Here is a 19404-nt window from a genome sequence, read left to right on the forward strand (position 1 = left end):
GGAGGCTATATACAGGTGGTACCGGTACAGAGTCAATGTGGAGGCTATATACAGGGGGTACCGGTACAGAGTCAATGTGGAGGCTATATACAGGAAGTACCGGTACAGAGTCAATGTGGAGGCTATATACAGGAGGTACCGGTACAGAGTCAATGTGGAGGCTATATACAGGGGGTACCGGTACAGAGTCAATGTGGAGGCTATATACAGGGGGTACCGGTACAGAGTCAATGTGGAGGCTATATACAGGGTGTTACGGTACAGAGTCAATGTGGAGGCTATATACAGGGTGTTACGGTACAGAGTCAATGTGGAGGCTATATACAGGGTGTTACGGTACAGAGTCAATGTGGAGGCTATATACAGGGTGTTACGGTACTGAGTCAATGTGGAGACTATATACAGGGTGTTACGGTACAGAGTCAATGTGGAGGCTATATACAGGGGATACCGGTACAGAGTCAATGTGGAGGCTATATACAGGGGGTACCGGTACAGAGTCAATGTGGAGGCTATATACAGGGGGTACCGGTACAGAGTCAATGTGGAGTCTATATACAGGGGGTACCGGTACTGAGTCAATGTGGAGTCTATATACAGGGGGTACCGGTACAGAGTCAAAGTGGAGTCTATATACAGGGGGTACCGGTACAGAGTCAATGTGGAGTCTATATACAGGGGGTACCGGTACAGAGTCTATGTGGAGGCTATATACAGGTGGTACCGGTACAGAGTCAATGTGGAGGCTATATACAGGGGGTACCAGTACAGAGTCAATGTGGAGGCTATATACAGGGGGTACCGGTACTGAGTCAATGTGGAGTCTATATACAGGGGGTACCGGTACAGAGTCAATGTGGAGTCTATATACAGGGGGTACCGGTACAGAGTCAATGTGGAGTCTATATACAGGGGGTACCGGTACAGAGTCAATGTGGAGGCTATATACAGGGGGTACCAGTACAGAGTCAATGTGGAGGCTATATACAGGGGGTACCAGTACAGAGTCAATGTGGAGGCTATATACAGGGGGTACCGGTACTGAGTCAATGTGGAGTCTATATACAGGGGGTACCGGTACAGAGTCAATGTGGAGTCTATATACAGGGGGTACCGGTACAGAGTCAATGTGGAGGCTATATACAGGGGGTACCGGTAAAGAGTCAATGTGGAGTCTATAGACAGGGGGTACCGGTACAGAGTCAATGTGGAGTCTATATACAGGGGGTACCGGTACAGAGTCTATGTGGGGGCTATATACAGGGGGTACCGGTACAGAGTCTATGTGGAGACTATATACAGGAGGTACCGGTACAGAGTCAATGTGGAGGCGATATACAGGAGGTACCGGTACAGAGTCAATGTGGAGGCGATATACAGGGGGTACCGGTACAGAGTCAATGTGGAGGCGATATACAGGAGGTACCGGTACAGAGTCAATGTGGAGGCGATATACAGGGGGTACCGGTACAGAGTCAATGTGGAGGCGATATACAGGAGGTACCGGTACAGAGTCAATGTGGAGGCGATATACAGGGGGTACCGGTACAGAGTCAATGTGGAGGCGATATACAGGGGGTACCGGTACAGAGTCAATGTGGAGGCGATATACAGGAGGTACCGGTACAGAGTCAATGTGGAGGCGATATACAGGAGGTACCGGTACAGAGTCAATGTGGAGGCGATATACAGGAGGTACCGGTACAGAGTCAATGTGGAGGCGATATACAGGGGGTACCGGTACAGAGTCAATGTGGAGGCGATATACAGGAGGTACCGGTACAGAGTCAATGTGGAGGCGATATACAGGAGGTACCGGTACAGAGTCAATGTGGAGGCTATATACAGGAGGTACCGGTACAGAGTCAATGTGGAGGCTATATACAGGTGGTACCGGTACAGAGTCAATGTGGAGGCTATATACAGGGGGTACCGGTACAGAGTCAATGTGGAGGCTATATACAGGAAGTACCGGTACAGAGTCAATGTGGAGGCTATATACAGGAGGTACCGGTACAGAGTCAATGTGGAGGCTATATACAGGGGGTACCGGTACAGAGTCAATGTGGAGGCTATATACAGGGGGTACCGGTACAGAGTCAATGTGGAGGCTATATACAGGGTGTTACGGTACAGAGTCAATGTGGAGGCTATATACAGGGTGTTACGGTACAGAGTCAATGTGGAGGCTATATACAGGGTGTTACGGTACAGAGTCAATGTGGAGGCTATATACAGGGTGTTACGGTACTGAGTCAATGTGGAGACTATATACAGGGTGTTACGGTACAGAGTCAATGTGGAGGCTATATACAGGGGGTACCGGTACAGAGTCAATGTGGAGGCGATATACAGGAGGTACCGGTACAGAGTCAATGTGGAGGCGATATACAGGAGGTACCGGTACAGAGTCAATGTGGAGGCGATATACAGGGGGTACCGGTACAGAGTCAATGTGGAGGCGATATACAGGAGGTACCGGTACAGAGTCAATGTGGAGGCGATATACAGGGGGTACCGGTACAGAGTCAATGTGGAGGCGATATACAGGGGGTACCGGTACAGAGTCAATGTGGAGGCGATATACAGGGGGTACCGGTACAGAGTCAATGTGGAGGCGATATACAGGAGGTACCGGTACAGAGTCAATGTGGAGGCGATATACAGGGGGTACCGGTACAGAGTCAATGTGGAGGCGATATACAGGGGGTACCGGTACAGAGTCAATGTGGAGGCGATATACAGGAGGTACCGGTACAGAGTCAATGTGGAGGCGATATACAGGAGGTACCGGTACAGAGTCAATGTGGAGGCGATATACAGGAGGTACCGGTACAGAGTCAATGTGAAGGCGATATACAGGGGGTACCGGTACAGAGTCAATGTGGAGGCGATATACAGGAGGTACCGGTACAGAGTCAATGTGGAGGCGATATACAGGAGGTACCGGTACAGAGTCAATGTGGAGGCTATATACAGGTGGTACCGGTACAGAGTCAATGTGGAGGCTATATACAGGGGGTACCGGTACAGAGTCAATGTGGAGGCTATATACAGGAAGTACCGGTACAGAGTCAATGTGGAGGCTATATACAGGAGGTACCGGTACAGAGTCAATGTGGAGGCTATATACAGGGGGTACCGGTACAGAGTCAATGTGGAGGCTATATACAGGGGGTACCGTACAGAGTCAATGTGGAGGCTATATACAGGGTGTTACGGTACAGAGTCAATGTGGAGGCTATATACAGGGTGTTACGGTACAGAGTCAATGTGGAGGCTATATACAGGGTGTTACGGTACAGAGTCAATGTGGAGGCTATATACAGGGTGTTACGGTACTGAGTCAATGTGGAGACTATATACAGGGTGTTACGGTACAGAGTCAATGTGGAGGCTATATACAGGGGATACCGGTACAGAGTCAATGTGGAGGCTATATACAGGGGGTACCGGTACAGAGTCAATGTGGAGGCTATATACAGGGGGTACCGGTACAGAGTCAATGTGGAGTCTATATACAGGGGGTACCGGTACTGAGTCAATGTGGAGTCTATATACAGGGGGTACCGGTACAGAGTCAAAGTGGAGTCTATATACAGGGGGTACCGGTACAGAGTCAATGTGGAGTCTATATACAGGGGGTACCGGTACAGAGTCTATGTGGAGGCTATATACAGGTGGTACCGGTACAGAGTCAATGTGGAGGCTATATACAGGGGGTACCAGTACAGAGTCAATGTGGAGGCTATATACAGGGGGTACCGGTACTGAGTCAATGTGGAGTCTATATACAGGGGGTACCGGTACAGAGTCAATGTGGAGTCTATATACAGGGGGTACCGGTACAGAGTCAATGTGGAGTCTATATACAGGGGGTACCGGTACAGAGTCAATGTGGAGGCTATATACAGGGGGTACCAGTACAGAGTCAATGTGGAGGCTATATACAGGGGGTACCAGTACAGAGTCAATGTGGAGGCTATATACAGGGGGTACCGGTACTGAGTCAATGTGGAGTCTATATACAGGGGGTACCGGTACAGAGTCAATGTGGAGTCTATATACAGGGGGTACCGGTACAGAGTCAATGTGGAGGCTATATACAGGGGGTACCGGTAAAGAGTCAATGTGGAGTCTATAGACAGGGGGTACCGGTACAGAGTCAATGTGGAGTCTATATACAGGGGGTACCGGTACAGAGTCTATGTGGGGGCTATATACAGGGGGTACCGGTACAGAGTCTATGTGGAGACTATATACAGGAGGTACCGGTACAGAGTCAATGTGGAGGCGATATACAGGAGGTACCGGTACAGAGTCAATGTGGAGGCGATATACAGGGGGTACCGGTACAGAGTCAATGTGGAGGCGATATACAGGAGGTACCGGTACAGAGTCAATGTGGAGGCGATATACAGGAGGTACCGGTACAGAGTCAATGTGGAGGCGATATACAGGGGGTACCGGTACAGAGTCAATGTGGAGGCGATATACAGGAGGTACCGGTACAGAGTCAATGTGGAGGCGATATACAGGGGGTACCGGTACAGAGTCAATGTGGAGGCGATATACAGGGGGTACCGGTACAGAGTCAATGTGGAGGCGATATACAGGAGGTACCGGTACAGAGTCAATGTGGAGGCGATATACAGGAGGTACCGGTACAGAGTCAATGTGGAGGCGATATACAGGAGGTACCGGTACAGAGTCAATGTGAAGGCGATATACAGGGGGTACCGGTACAGAGTCAATGTGGAGGCGATATACAGGAGGTACCGGTACAGAGTCAATGTGGAGGCGATATACAGGAGGTACCGGTACAGAGTCAATGTGGAGGCTATATACAGGAGGTACCGGTACAGAGTCAATGTGGAGGCGATATACAGGAGGTACCGGTACAGAGTCAATGTGGAGGCTATATACAGGAGGTACCGGTACAGAGTCAATGTGGAGGCTATATACAGGTGGTACCGGTACAGAGTCAATGTGGAGGCTATATACAGGGGGTACCGGTACAGAGTCAATGTGGAGGCTATATACAGGAAGTACCGGTACAGAGTCAATGTGGAGGCTATATACAGGAGGTACCGGTACAGAGTCAATGTGGAGGCTATATACAGGGGGTACCGGTACAGAGTCAATGTGGAGGCTATATACAGGGGGTACCGGTACAGAGTCAATGTGGAGGCTATATACAGGGTGTTACGGTACAGAGTCAATGTGGAGGCTATATACAGGGTGTTACGGTACAGAGTCAATGTGGAGGCTATATACAGGGTGTTACGGTACAGAGTCAATGTGGAGGCTATATACAGGGTGTTACGGTACTGAGTCAATGTGGAGACTATATACAGGGTGTTACGGTACAGAGTCAATGTGGAGGCTATATACAGGGGATACCGGTACAGAGTCAATGTGGAGGCTATATACAGGGGGTACCGGTACAGAGTCAATGTGGAGGCTATATACAGGGGGTACCGGTACAGAGTCAATGTGGAGTCTATATACAGGGGGTACCGGTACTGAGTCAATGTGGAGTCTATATACAGGGGGTACCGGTACAGAGTCAAAGTGGAGTCTATATACAGGGGGTACCGGTACAGAGTCAATGTGGAGTCTATATACAGGGGGTACCGGTACAGAGTCTATGTGGAGGCTATATACAGGTGGTACCGGTACAGAGTCAATGTGGAGGCTATATACAGGGGGTACCAGTACAGAGTCAATGTGGAGGCTATATACAGGGGGTACCGGTACTGAGTCAATGTGGAGTCTATATACAGGGGGTACCGGTACAGAGTCAATGTGGAGTCTATATACAGGGGGTACCGGTACAGAGTCAATGTGGAGTCTATATACAGGGGGTACCGGTACAGAGTCAATGTGGAGGCTATATACAGGGGGTACCAGTACAGAGTCAATGTGGAGGCTATATACAGGGGGTACCAGTACAGAGTCAATGTGGAGGCTATATACAGGGGGTACCGGTACTGAGTCAATGTGGAGTCTATATACAGGGGGTACCGGTACAGAGTCAATGTGGAGTCTATATACAGGGGGTACCGGTACAGAGTCAATGTGGAGGCTATATACAGGGGGTACCGGTAAAGAGTCAATGTGGAGTCTATATACAGGGGGTACCGGTACAGAGTCAATGTGGAGTCTATATACAGGGGGTACCGGTACAGAGTCTATGTGGGGGCTATATACAGGGGGTACCGGTACAGAGTCTATGTGGAGACTATATACAGGAGGTACCGGTACAGAGTCAATGTGGAGGCGATATACAGGAGGTACCGGTACAGAGTCAATGTGGAGGCGATATACAGGGGGTACCGGTACAGAGTCAATGTGGAGGCGATATACAGGAGGTACCGGTACAGAGTCAATGTGGAGGCGATATACAGGAGGTACCGGTACAGAGTCAATGTGGAGGCGATATACAGGGGGTACCGGTACAGAGTCAATGTGGAGGCGATATACAGGAGGTACCGGTACAGAGTCAATGTGGAGGCGATATACAGGGGGTACCGGTACAGAGTCAATGTGGAGGCGATATACAGGGGGTACCGGTACAGAGTCAATGTGGAGGCGATATACAGGAGGTACCGGTACAGAGTCAATGTGGAGGCGATATACAGGAGGTACCGGTACAGAGTCAATGTGGAGGCGATATACAGGAGGTACCGGTACAGAGTCAATGTGGAGGCGATATACAGGGGGTACCGGTACAGAGTCAATGTGGAGGCGATATACAGGAGGTACCGGTACAGAGTCAATGTGGAGGCGATATACAGGAGGTACCGGTACAGAGTCAATGTGGAGGCTATATACAGGAGGTACCGGTACAGAGTCAATGTGGAGGCGATATACAGGAGGTACCGGTACAGAGTCAATGTGGAGGCTATATACAGGAGGTACCGGTACAGAGTCAATGTGGAGGCTATATACAGGTGGTACCGGTACAGAGTCAATGTGGAGGCTATATACAGGGGGTACCGGTACAGAGTCAATGTGGAGGCTATATACAGGAAGTACCGGTACAGAGTCAATGTGGAGGCTATATACAGGGTGTTACGGTACAGAGTCAATGTGGAAGCTATATACAGGGTGTTACGGTACAGAGTCAATGTGGAGGCTATATACAGGGGGTACCGGTACAGAGTCAATGTGGAGGCTATATACAGGGGGTACCGGTACAGAGTCAATGTGGAGGCTATATACAGGGGGTACCGGTACAGAGTCAATGTGGAGGCTATATACAGGGGGTACCGGTACAGAGTCAATGTGGAGGCTATATACAGGGGGTACCGGTACAGAGTCAATGTGGAGGCTATATACAGGGGGTACCGGTACAGAGTCAATGTGGAGGCTATATACAGGGGGTACCGGTACAGAGTCAATGTGGAGGCTATATACAGGGGGTACCGGTACAGAGTCAATGTGGAGGCTATATACAGGGGGTACCGGTACAGAGTCAATGTGGAGGCTATATACAGGGGGTACCGGTACGGAATCAATGTGGAGGCTATATACAGGGGGTACCGGTACAGAGTCAATGTGGAGGCTATATACAGGGGGTACCAGTACAGAGTCAATGTGGAGGCTATATACAGGGGGTACCGGTACTGAGTCAATGTGGAGTCTATATACAGGGGGTACCGGTACAGAGTCAATGTGGAGTCTATATACAGGGGGTACCGGTACAGAGTCAATGTGGAGTCTATATACAGGGGGTACCGGTACAGAGTCAATGTGGAGGCTATATACAGGGGGTACCAGTACAGAGTCAATGTGGAGGCTATATACAGGGGGTACCAGTACAGAGTCAATGTGGAGGCTATATACAGGGGGTACCGGTACTGAGTCAATGTGGAGTCTATATACAGGGGGTACCGGTACAGAGTCAATGTGGAGTCTATATACAGGGGGTACCGGTACAGAGTCAATGTGGAGGCTATATACAGGGGGTACCGGTAAAGAGTCAATGTGGAGTCTATATACAGGGGGTACCGGTACAGAGTCAATGTGGAGTCTATATACAGGGGGTACCGGTACAGAGTCTATGTGGGGGCTATATACAGGGGGTACCGGTACAGAGTCTATGTGGAGACTATATACAGGAGGTACCGGTACAGAGTCAATGTGGAGGCGATATACAGGAGGTACCGGTACAGAGTCAATGTGGAGGCGATATACAGGGGGTACCGGTACAGAGTCAATGTGGAGGCGATATACAGGAGGTACCGGTACAGAGTCAATGTGGAGGCGATATACAGGAGGTACCGGTACAGAGTCAATGTGGAGGCGATATACAGGGGGTACCGGTACAGAGTCAATGTGGAGGCGATATACAGGAGGTACCGGTACAGAGTCAATGTGGAGGCGATATACAGGGGGTACCGGTACAGAGTCAATGTGGAGGCGATATACAGGGGGTACCGGTACAGAGTCAATGTGGAGGCGATATACAGGAGGTACCGGTACAGAGTCAATGTGGAGGCGATATACAGGAGGTACCGGTACAGAGTCAATGTGGAGGCGATATACAGGAGGTACCGGTACAGAGTCAATGTGGAGGCGATATACAGGGGGTACCGGTACAGAGTCAATGTGGAGGCGATATACAGGAGGTACCGGTACAGAGTCAATGTGGAGGCGATATACAGGAGGTACCGGTACAGAGTCAATGTGGAGGCTATATACAGGAGGTACCGGTACAGAGTCAATGTGGAGGCGATATACAGGAGGTACCGGTACAGAGTCAATGTGGAGGCTATATACAGGAGGTACCGGTACAGAGTCAATGTGGAGGCTATATACAGGTGGTACCGGTACAGAGTCAATGTGGAGGCTATATACAGGGGGTACCGGTACAGAGTCGATGTGGAGGCTATATACAGGAAGTACCGGTACAGAGTCAATGTGGAGGCTATATACAGGGTGTTACGGTACAGAGTCAATGTGGAAGCTATATACAGGGTGTTACGGTACAGAGTCAATGTGGAGGCTATATACAGGGGGTACCGGTACAGAGTCAATGTGGAGGCTATATACAGGGGGTACCGGTACAGAGTCAATGTGGAGGCTATATACAGGGGGTACCGGTACAGAGTCAATGTGGAGGCTATATACAGGGGGTACCGGTACAGAGTCAATGTGGAGGCTATATACAGGGGGTACCGGTACAGAGTCAATGTGGAGGCTATATACAGGGGGTACCGGTACAGAGTCAATGTGGAGGCTATATACAGGGGGTACCGGTACAGAGTCAATGTGGAGGCTATATACAGGGGGTACCGGTACAGAGTCAATGTGGAGGCTATATACAGGGGGTACCGGTACAGAGTCAATGTGGAGGCTATATACAGGGGGTACCGGTACGGAATCAATGTGGAGGCTATATACAGGGGGTACCGGTACAGAGTCAATGTGGAGGCTATATACAGGGGGTACCGGTACAGAGTCAATGTGGAGGCTATATACAGGGGGTACCAGTACAGAGTCAATGTGGAGGCTATATACAGGGGGTACCGGTACGGAATCAATGTGGAGGCTATATACAGGGGGTACCGGTACAGAGTCAATGTGGAGGCTATATACAGGGGGTACCGGTACAGAGTCAATGTGGAGGCTATATACAGGGGGTACCGGTACAGAGACTGATGACTTAGAGCTGTCTGAGGTAGTGTCCCAAATGGCACCCTATTCCCTATTTAGTGCACTACTTTTGACCAGACTGCACAATAAAGGGAATCGGATGACACAGCCCGATTGGCTCTGTGAAACAAGATACAGCAGACTAGACCAGTCTGATCATCCTACAGTAACTCCCCATCGTAATAAACTGAACCAGTCTGATCATCCTACAGTAACTCCCCATCGTAATAAACTGGACCAGTCTGATCATCCTACAGTAACTCCCCATCGTCATAAACTGAACCAGTCTGATCATCCAACCGTAACTCCCCATCGTAATAAACTGGACCAGTCTGATCATCCAACCGTAACTCCCTATCGTGATAAACTGGACCAGTCTGATCATCCAACCGTAACTCCCTATCGTGATAAACTGGACCAGTCTGATCATCCAACCGTAACTCCCCATCGTAATAAACTGGACCAGTCTGATCATCCAACCGTAACTCCCCATCGTAATAAACTGGACCAGTCTGATCATCCAACCGTAACTCCCTATCGTGATAAACTGAACCAGTCTGATCATCCAACCGTAACTCCCTATCGTGATAAACTGGACCAGTCTGATCATCCAACCGTAACTCCCCATCGTAATAAACTGGACCAGTCTGATCATCCAACCGTAACTCCCCATCGTAATAAACTGGACCAGTCTGATCATCCAACCGTAACTCCCTATCGTGATAAACTGGACCAGTCTGATCATCCAACCGTAACTCCCCATCGTGATAAACTGGACCAGTCTGATCATCCAACCGTAACTCCCCATCGTGATAAACTGGACCAGTCTGATCATCCAACCGTAACTCCCCATCGTAATAAACTGGACCAGTCTGATCATCCAACCGTAACTCCCCATCGTGATAAACTGGACCAGTCTGATCATCCAACCGTAACTCCCCATCGTGATAAACTGGACTAGTCTGATCATCCAACCGTAACTCCCCATCGTGATAAACTGGACCAGTCTGATCATCTGACCTTCTTAATGAACCTAGTTTACATGATGTTCTACAGATTAAAGGGACAAACCACTCGAACTACAGTATGTGTTGGTATTGGTCCAATAGTCCTCTGTTGATTCAGTCCCAATGTGTTTTGCGTGTCAGCAGTCAAGTTGTTTTGCATCATCATGATGCTGTGGCCAGTGACACTTTGCTTCTAGAAAGTCCATTATCTTGAACATGTGATTGCTGACATGCAAAACATATTGGGACTGTATCAACAATGGTCTAATGGAAAATAATACCAAAAGATAGTTTGAGTGGATTTTCCATACACACACAGACACATACATACACATATATATATATATATATATATATATATATATAGCTAATAAAACTTTGCCTATCCTTGACAGGTGCAGTAGGGATGGGCTGACAGCCTTTAATTAATGCAGGGTTTGACTATGTGTCTTGGTAAATGAAAAAGGCAACAGGTCTTAATTCTTCTAAAGGACAGAGAGAGAATATAAGGAACCTACCTGCATGTCCATCATTAAGCCGGTTATCTACACAAGCAATGTCAAGGAAACCTGCATTCACATGTTGAATCAAACTCCCTTCGTCTAGTTGTATATAAACAGGCCACATACCCTGACCTTCATTTCCCTTCTAGTTACCCTGACCTCTAGTTACCCTGACCTCTAGTTACCCCGGCCTTCATTTCCCTTTAGTTACCCTGACCTTCATTTCCCTTTAGTTACCCTGACCTCTAGTTACCCTGACCTTCATTTCCCTTTAGTTACCCTGACCTTCATTTCCCTTTAGTTACCCTGACCTCTAGTTACCCTGACCTTCATTTCCCTTCTAGTTACCCTGACCTTCATTTCCCTTCTAGTTACCCCGGCCTTCATTTCCCTTCTAGTTACCCTGACCTTCATTTCCCTTTAGTTACCCTGACCTTCATTTCCCTTTAGTTACCCTGACCTCTAGTTACCCTGACCTTCATTTCCCTTTAGTTACCCTGACCTTCATTTCCCTTTAGTTACCCTGACCTCTAGTTATCCTGACCTCCATTTCCCTTCTAGTTACCCCGGCCTTCATTTCCCTTCTAGTTACCCCGGCCTTCATTTCCCTTTAGTTACCCTGACCTTCATTTCCCTTTAGTTACCCTGACCTCTAGTTACCCTGACCTTCATTTCCCTTCTAGTTACCCTGACCTTCATTTCCCTTCTAGTTACCCTGACCTCTAGTTACCCTGACCTTCATTTCCCTTCTAGTTACCCTGACCTTCATTTCCCTTCTAGTTACCCCGGCCTTCATTTCCCTTCTAGTTACCCCGACCTCTAGTTACCCTGACCTTCATTTCCCTTCTAGTTACCCTGACCTTCATTTCCCTTCTAGTTACCCTGACCTTCATTTCCCTTCTAGTTACCCTGACCTCTAGTTACCCTGACCTTCATTTCCCTTCTAGTTACCCTGACCTTCATTTCCCTTCTAGTTACCCTGACCTCTAGTTACCCTGACCTTCATTTCCCTTCTAGTTACCCCGGCCTTCATTTCCCTTCTAGTTACCCCGGCCTCCATTTCCCTTCTAGTTACCCCGGCCTCCATTTCCCTTCTAGTTACCCCGGCCTCCATTTCCCTTCTAGTTACCCCGGCCTCCATTTCCCTTCTAGTTACCCCGGCCTCCATTTCCCTTCTAGTTACCCCGGCCTCCATTTCCCTTCTAGTTACCCCGGCCTCCATTTCCCTTCTAGTTACCCCGGCCTCCATTTCCCTTCTAGTTACCCCGGCCTCCATTTCCCTTCTAGTTACCCCGGCCTCCATTTCCCTTCTAGTTACCCCGGCCTCCATTTCCCTTCTAGTTACCCCGGCCTCCATTTCCCTTCTAGTTACCCCGACCTTCATTTCCCTTCTAGTTACCCCGTTCCTTCATTTCCCTTCTAGTTACCCCGGCCTTCATTTCCGTTCTAGTTACCCCGGCCTTCATTTCCGTTCTAGTTACCCCGACCTTCAGTTCCCTTCTAGTTACCCCAACCTTCAGTTCCCTTCTAGTTACCCCGACCTTCATTTCCCTTCTAGTTACCCCGACCTTCATTTCCCTTCTAGTTACCCCGGCCTTCATTTCCCTTCTAGTTACCCCGACCTTCATTTCCCTTCTAGTTACCCCGGCCTTCATTTCCCTTCTAGTTACCCTGAGCTGACCTTAAGTTCCCTTCTAGTTACCCTGACCTTCATTTCCCTTCTAGTTACCCAAAAGGAAAAGCAGTGGAACAGATGACTTGACAACAGAACTATTGTGTCTGTTCTGTCATGGAGCATAGAGGAGCTTAATGATCCATTCCAGCTGTACTGAGGTTCTGGAACCACAACACAGTAACTGAGGCAGCACGGGCAGAAAGACAGAGGCTGTATTTCAACCAGATCTTTCACGTGAGTAGTGTTGTCCATCCATATGACCTGCATTAACCACATGGCTGTACAGACTGTAGCTAGGCCACTAGCAGACAGGGGGTTTGGCTGTACAGAGACTGTAGCTAGGCCACTAGCAGGCAGGGGGTTTGGCTGTACAGAGACTGTAGCTAGGCCACTAGCAGGCAGGGGGTTTGGCTGTACAGAGACTGTAGCTAGGCCACTAGCAGGCAGGGGGTTTGGCTGTACAGAGACTGTAGCTAGGCCACTAGCAGGCAGGGGGTTTGGCTGTACAGAGACTGTAGCTAGGCCACTAGCAGGCAGGGGGTTTGGCTGTACAGAGACTGTAGCTAGGCCACTAGCAGGCAGGGGGTTTGGCTGTACAGAGACTGTAGCTAGGCCACTAGCAGGCAGGGGGTTTGGCTGTACAGAGACTGTAGCTAGGCCACTAGCAGGCAGGGGGGTTGGCTGTACAGACTGTAGCTAGGCCACTAGCAGGCAGGGGGGTTGGCTGTACAGACTGTAGCTAGGCCACTAGCAGGCAGGGGGGTTGGCTGTACAGACTGTAGCTAGGCCACTAGCATGCAGGGGGGTTGGCTGTACAGAGACTGTAGCTAGGCCACTAGCAGGCAGGGGGTTTGGCTTTACAGACTGTAGCAAGGACACTAGCAGGCTGGGGGTTGGCTGTACAGACTGTAGCTAGGCCACTAGCAGGCTGGGGTTTTGGCTGTACAGACTGTAGCTAGGCCACTAGCAGGCAGGGGGGTTGCCTATACAGACTGTAGCTAGGCTACTACCAGACAGGGGGTTTGACTGTCCAGAGAAACAGAGACGGTTTGGCTGTCCAGAGAAACAGAGACTGGTTTGGCTGTCCAGAGAAACAGAGACTGGTTTGGCTGTACCACATGGCTGTACAGAGAAACAGAGACTGGTTTGGCTGTCCAGAGAAACAGATTGTAGCTAGGCCACTGGAAAGGGGCTGAACTGTTGCTTGGCAGCTTATAATACATACTATAACAAGGCCTGGACTCAGGAGAGGCAAAAACAATGGGAAATCATGGCAAAAAAACATGAAAAACTATTAGCCTACCTTTAACAATGGACAAAACAGCATAACGTCACTGTCTGATGAAAACCTTGTAACTCCAATTGTGCAAATATATATTTTTTTACATTACCGCTTTAAATGAACTCCCCTCAATGTTCTCTGAACATTTCATGACTCAAGGACACAAAACATTTATTCAAAATAAATGGTATGTTCCAATTCCTGAAAAGTTTCTGTTTTGAAGGTTTTCAGACAGAGACGATGAGGTAAATGTATGAAGAGGTTTTCAGACAGAGACGATAAGTTAAATGTATGAAGAGGTTTTCAGACAGAGACGATAAGTTAAATGTATGAAGAGGTTTTCAGACAGAGACAATAAGTTAAATGTATGAAGAGGTTTTCAGACAGAGACGATAAGTTAAATGTATGAAGAGGTTCTCAGACAGAGACGATAAGTTACATGTATGAAGAGGTTTTCAGACAGAGACGATAAGTTACATGTATGAAGAGGTTTTCGGACAGAGACGATAAGTTAAATGGCTAATTGATTTACTAGGACTTATAATGTTGTCAGCTGCATAACAGATGAAGGCATCATATTGATAGGCAGGTAAAGGATACAACGATGCAGAGCCAGTTGAAGAGCAGCATGAACACAAAGTCAGCCGGACGCCCATCAAACGCCCCTGGAAGAGATGGAAGAGAGAGGTTAGAGAGAGGAGATATAAGAGGGAGAGGGAGAGAGAGGAGATATGAGAGGGAGAGAGAGGAGATATGAGAGGGAGAGAGAGGAGATATGAGAGGGAGAGAGAGGAGATATGAGAGGGAGAGAGGACAGAGGGGGAGTGAGAGGAGATATGAGGGGGATAGAGAGGAAATATGAGAGGTAGAGAGGATAGAGGGGGAGTGAGAGGAGATATGAGAGGGAGAGGATAGAGAGGAGATATGAGAGGGAGAGAGGAGATGAGAGGGAGAGAGGAGATATGAGAGGGAGAGAGGAGATATGAGAGGGAGAGAGGAGATATGAGAGGGAGAGAGAGGATATGAGAGAGGGAGAGAGAGGATATGAGAGAGGGAGAGAGAGGATATGAGAGAGGGAGAGAGAGGAGATATGAGAGAGGGAGAGAGAGGAGATATGAGAGAGGGAGAGAGAGGATATGAGAGAGGGAGAGAGAGGATATGAGAGAGGGAGAGAGAGGATATGAGAGAGGGAGAGAGAGGATATGAGAGAGGGAGAGAGAGGATATGAGAGAGGGAGAGAGAGGATATGAGAGGGAGAGAGGACAGGGGGGGGAGAGAGGATAGAGAGGAGATATGAGAGAAACACTTGTTTGTTTATTTCACGTGCTGTGGCAACGTAAACATGTTTCCCATGCCAATAAATCCCCTTTGAAATGAAATTGAGAGAGATTTATTTGAGCGGCAGGCAATAGGTGTCATCACTTTTTTTTTTTAAATACTGTACATACAGACCTTACACCACAATTCTTTAATCATATTCTAATTGCCTAACCCCACCATGATCACAAGATTAAAAAATAAAAAAAATCTCTGTGAGTAGTGAACGACATGGTCTGCTACCTCCTACCGTCGTAGTGTTGTGTAACAGATCAGATGTATAATGGAGCCTGACTAACGATAAGAAGTGATCGGTGAGGCCTGGGATGGTCTAGCTGTCTAACCCGCTTCCTCTGGACCGCATCTACCATGTACCGCTGTCAGCATGGGTTCCAGTCCAGCCCACTGCTTCCTCTGGAGCACATCTACCATGTACCGCTGTCAGCATGGGTTCCAGTCCAGCCCACTGCTTCCTCTGGAGCACATCTACCATGTACCGCTGTCAGCATGGGTTCCAGTCCAGCCCACTGCTTCCTCTGGAGCGCATCTACCATGTACCGCTGTCAGCATGGGTTCCAGTCCAGCCCACTGCTTCCTCTGGAGCTCATCTACCATGTACCGCTGTCAGCATGGGTTCCAGTCCAGCCCACTGCTTCCTCTGGAGCGCATCTACCATGTACCGCTGTCAGCATGGGTTCCAGTCCAGCCCACTGCTTCCTCTGGAGCGCATCTACCATGTACCGCTGTCAGCATGGGTTCCAGTCCAGCCCACTGCTTCCTCTGGAGCACATCTACCATGTACCGCTGTCAGCATGGGTTCCAGTCCAGCCCACTGCTTCCTCTGGAGCACATCTACCATGTACCGCTGTCAGCATGGGTTCCAGTCCAGCCCACTGCTTCCTCTGGAGCGCATCTACCATGTACCGCTGTCAGCATGGGTTCCAGTCCAGCCCACTGCTTCCTCTGGAGCACATCTACCATGTACCGCTGTCAGCATGGGTTCCAGTCCAGCCCACTGCTTCCTCTGGAGCACATCTACCATGTACCGCTGTCAGCATGGGTTCCAGTCCAGCCCACTGCTTCCTCTGGAGCGCATCTACCATGTACCGCTGTCAGCATGGGTTCCAGTCCAGCCCACTGCTTCCTCTGGAGCTCATCTACCATGTACCGCTGTCAGCATGGGTTCCAGTCCAGCCCACTGCTTCCTCTGGAGCACATCTACCATGTACCGCTGTCAGCATGGGTTCCAGTCCAGCCCACTGCTTCCTCTGGAGCACATCTACCATGTACCGCTGTCAGCATGGGTTCCAGTCCAGCCCACTGCTTCCTCTGGAGCGCATCTACCATGTACCGCTGTCAGCATGGGTTCCAGTCCAGCCCACTGCTTCCTCTGGAGCTCATCTACCATGTACCGCTGTCAGCATGGGTTCCAATCCAGCCCAGTGCTCTTTAAGCCTGCTCTCTCCTACCTTTCACCTCCCTCTAGCCCATAAACATACAACATGCTTGTCTATATAAAAAAAGTGATGCCTATTGGGCTGCTCTTAGTTTGGTGCCTGATGGAGGGGCCTCTTCCACAGGACAGGCCTCTTCCACAGGATAGGCCTCTTCCACAGGACAGGCCTCTTCCACAGGACAGGCCTCTTCCACAGGACAGGCCTCTTCCACAGGACAGGCCTCTTCCACAGGACAGGCCTCTTCCACAGGACAGGCCTCTTCCACAGGACAGGCCTCTTCCACAGGACAGGCTCAACGTGTATTATGGTGCCTGATGGCAGGGCCTCTTCCACAGGACAGGCTCAACATGTATTATGGTGCCTGATGGCAGGGCCTCTTCCACAGGACAGGCTCAACGTGTATTATTTACCCTCAGACCTAACTGCAAATGAGAGCTGGCAGACTGTCAGCCTAGCTAGCCTGTGACCTGTTGTGAACCCACCTTCTGTGACCTGGCATGAACCCACCTTTCTCCAGCCTCTGTGACCTGGCGTGAACCCACCTGTCTCCAGCGCGGTAGAGTACTGTGTGAACCCACCTGTCTCCAGCCTGGTAGAGTACTATGTGAACCCACCTGTCTCCAGCCTGGTAGAGTACTATGTGAACCCACCTGTCTCCAGCCTGGTAGAGTACTGGTAGAGGAAATAAAGATTGACTAGGTAGAGGAAGCCTGTTCCAGGGCCCACAGGGAAGTATAGGGTGGAGGTGATTGGTCTCCATACCTGTAGAGAGAGAAAGAGAGATATCATAGAGTCGGTTAGCATTTAGGTAGGTCAGGGCAGTAACTGGTAGTGTGTGTGTGTGTGTGTGTGGGGGGGGGGGAGCTTGGCAGGCCCTCCACAGCTAAACACTTTATTCTCATGTGATGTAATGGGGCACCAGATCACAGTGACAAAATGTGAACTCAACTGTCACATTCACTGGTTGATGTAAACACACGAGGGTATTCAGGATACCATACACATATTGTGATACCAGGAAAACCCAAAGCAGACTAAACTCTATGGTTCTTTAAAGCCTGCCTGTATGTAACGGTCTATGATATAAGCCTAGTTGGGAGAAAAAGACTAATGCGACTGTTGACAACAGAAGGCTGTGTGTTTAAAACTTTAGAATGTTTTTTTTTCTCAACAAATGAAGTCTGCTTCATGTTTTGTGGCCACGATACTTCCAAGTATTGCAATACTGGGTTCGTGAGAACCCTAAAACATACACCCTGGGCCATCTGACCGGGTTGGGGCACTGCACTGGTTTACACAAAAACCCCAATGGAACAACAGCCCAGACTGCCCAGCACAGGTGTGCCAGCTGTGGCCTCGCCAATGGAAACCTACTCTGCCTTCACAAGATAACAACCAGTAGTCAGCTGAGCTGTCAGGGCTGAGAACCGATACTGTCCACCCGGTATGTGTTCGTGGTGGGAAATAACCTAATTATCATACTTGAGTAAAAAATAAAAAAGATACCTTAATAGAAAATGACTCAAGTAAGTCACCCCAAAAAATACTTGAGTAAAAGTATTTGGTTTTAAATATAATTAAGTATCAAAAGTAAAAGTATTAATAAATTAAAATATCTTATATTAAAGAAAACAAGATGTTTTTAATATTTTTTTATATGTTTTTAAGGATAGCCCAAGGCACACTACAACACGCAGACATCGCTTACAAACTAAACATGCGTGTTTAGTGAGTCCGCCAGATCAGAGGCAGTAGGGATGATCTCTTGATAAGTGAGTGAATTGGCCCACTTTCCTGTCCTGCTAAGCATTTGAAAATATAACAAGTACTTTTGGGTGTCAGGGAAAATGTATGGAGTAAAAAGTACATTATTTTCTTTAGGAATGTAGTGAAGTAAAACTAAAAGTTGTAAAAAATATAAATAGTGAAGTAAAGTTCAGATACCTAAAAAAATGTAATAATAATAATTGTGGTACTTTCAAGCATTTTTACTTGAAAACTTTACACCACTCTGTGTGTGTGTGAACCCACTTCATAGAGATGGGGGTCCAGTAACAAAAGAAGGGTCGAGTGTCACGTTGTGACGCCACCGGTCAGAAGACTATGATGAAACCCTTGCTTGAGAGTCATGACGACTACTGTACGTAATGTGGGAGGTGCCAGTTATGATGAGGATGTCCAAAGGTGGATGTGATAGCACCACCTGTTGGAATTGCATTGACATTATTTTTGGTCAAACCTCACTCAACCAAACCTATAACAAATCCAGGAATATCAAATATATGTGAGATATTCACCAAACCTTTCTAAATAATCATGTAGTTAATTTGTACATAATTGCTATTGGAAATGCTGCTATCCTATCACTGAACTAGCGTCTTCATGCATCCCGGAAGTCCAACCTGTTCGTTTTGTGATTGGACTGAATTCACACCCCTCGTACAATCCAAGGCCTGTTAGCCTTGATGCTAGGCTATCATAGCAACACAGCAAATTGTAG

The 19404-nt window shown here is 48.6% G+C and overlaps 1 protein-coding gene and 1 long non-coding RNA gene across 4 annotated transcripts in view; both read right to left on the reverse strand.

Annotated features, from left to right (window-relative positions):
- Nucleotides 1-19404, reverse strand: part of LOC110520878 (derlin-1) — a 34108-nt gene that overhangs the window by 14075 nt on the left and 629 nt on the right. The window contains exons 2-4 of the mRNA XM_090186236.1: nucleotides 17555-17666; nucleotides 14731-14795; nucleotides 11189-11215 (exon numbers count right to left, since the gene is read on the reverse strand). Coding sequence (XP_090042362.1) covers nucleotides 11189-11215; nucleotides 14731-14795; nucleotides 17555-17666 — 204 coding nt within the window. The remainder of the gene's footprint in view (nucleotides 1-11188; nucleotides 11216-14730; nucleotides 14796-17554; nucleotides 17667-19404) is intronic.
- On the reverse strand, nucleotides 11223-14720 carry LOC149984772 (uncharacterized). Of its 3 annotated transcripts, none has more exons than XR_016483631.1 (3): nucleotides 12882-14720; nucleotides 11867-12227; nucleotides 11223-11348 (listed from the first exon to the last, which is right to left on the reverse strand). It is a non-coding gene; the product is annotated as an uncharacterized LOC149984772 (long non-coding RNA). The 3 variants fall into 3 exon arrangements; XR_016483630.1 differs by having other exon boundaries at nucleotides 11223-11332; nucleotides 11485-12227; XR_016483629.1 differs by having other exon boundaries at nucleotides 11239-11305; nucleotides 11459-12227.

Source organism: Oncorhynchus mykiss, chromosome 2 (genome assembly GCF_057628025.1).
Source record: "Oncorhynchus mykiss isolate SJ-2025 chromosome 2, ASM5762802v1, whole genome shotgun sequence".
NCBI classification, from domain to species: Eukaryota; Metazoa; Chordata; class Actinopteri; order Salmoniformes; family Salmonidae; genus Oncorhynchus; species Oncorhynchus mykiss.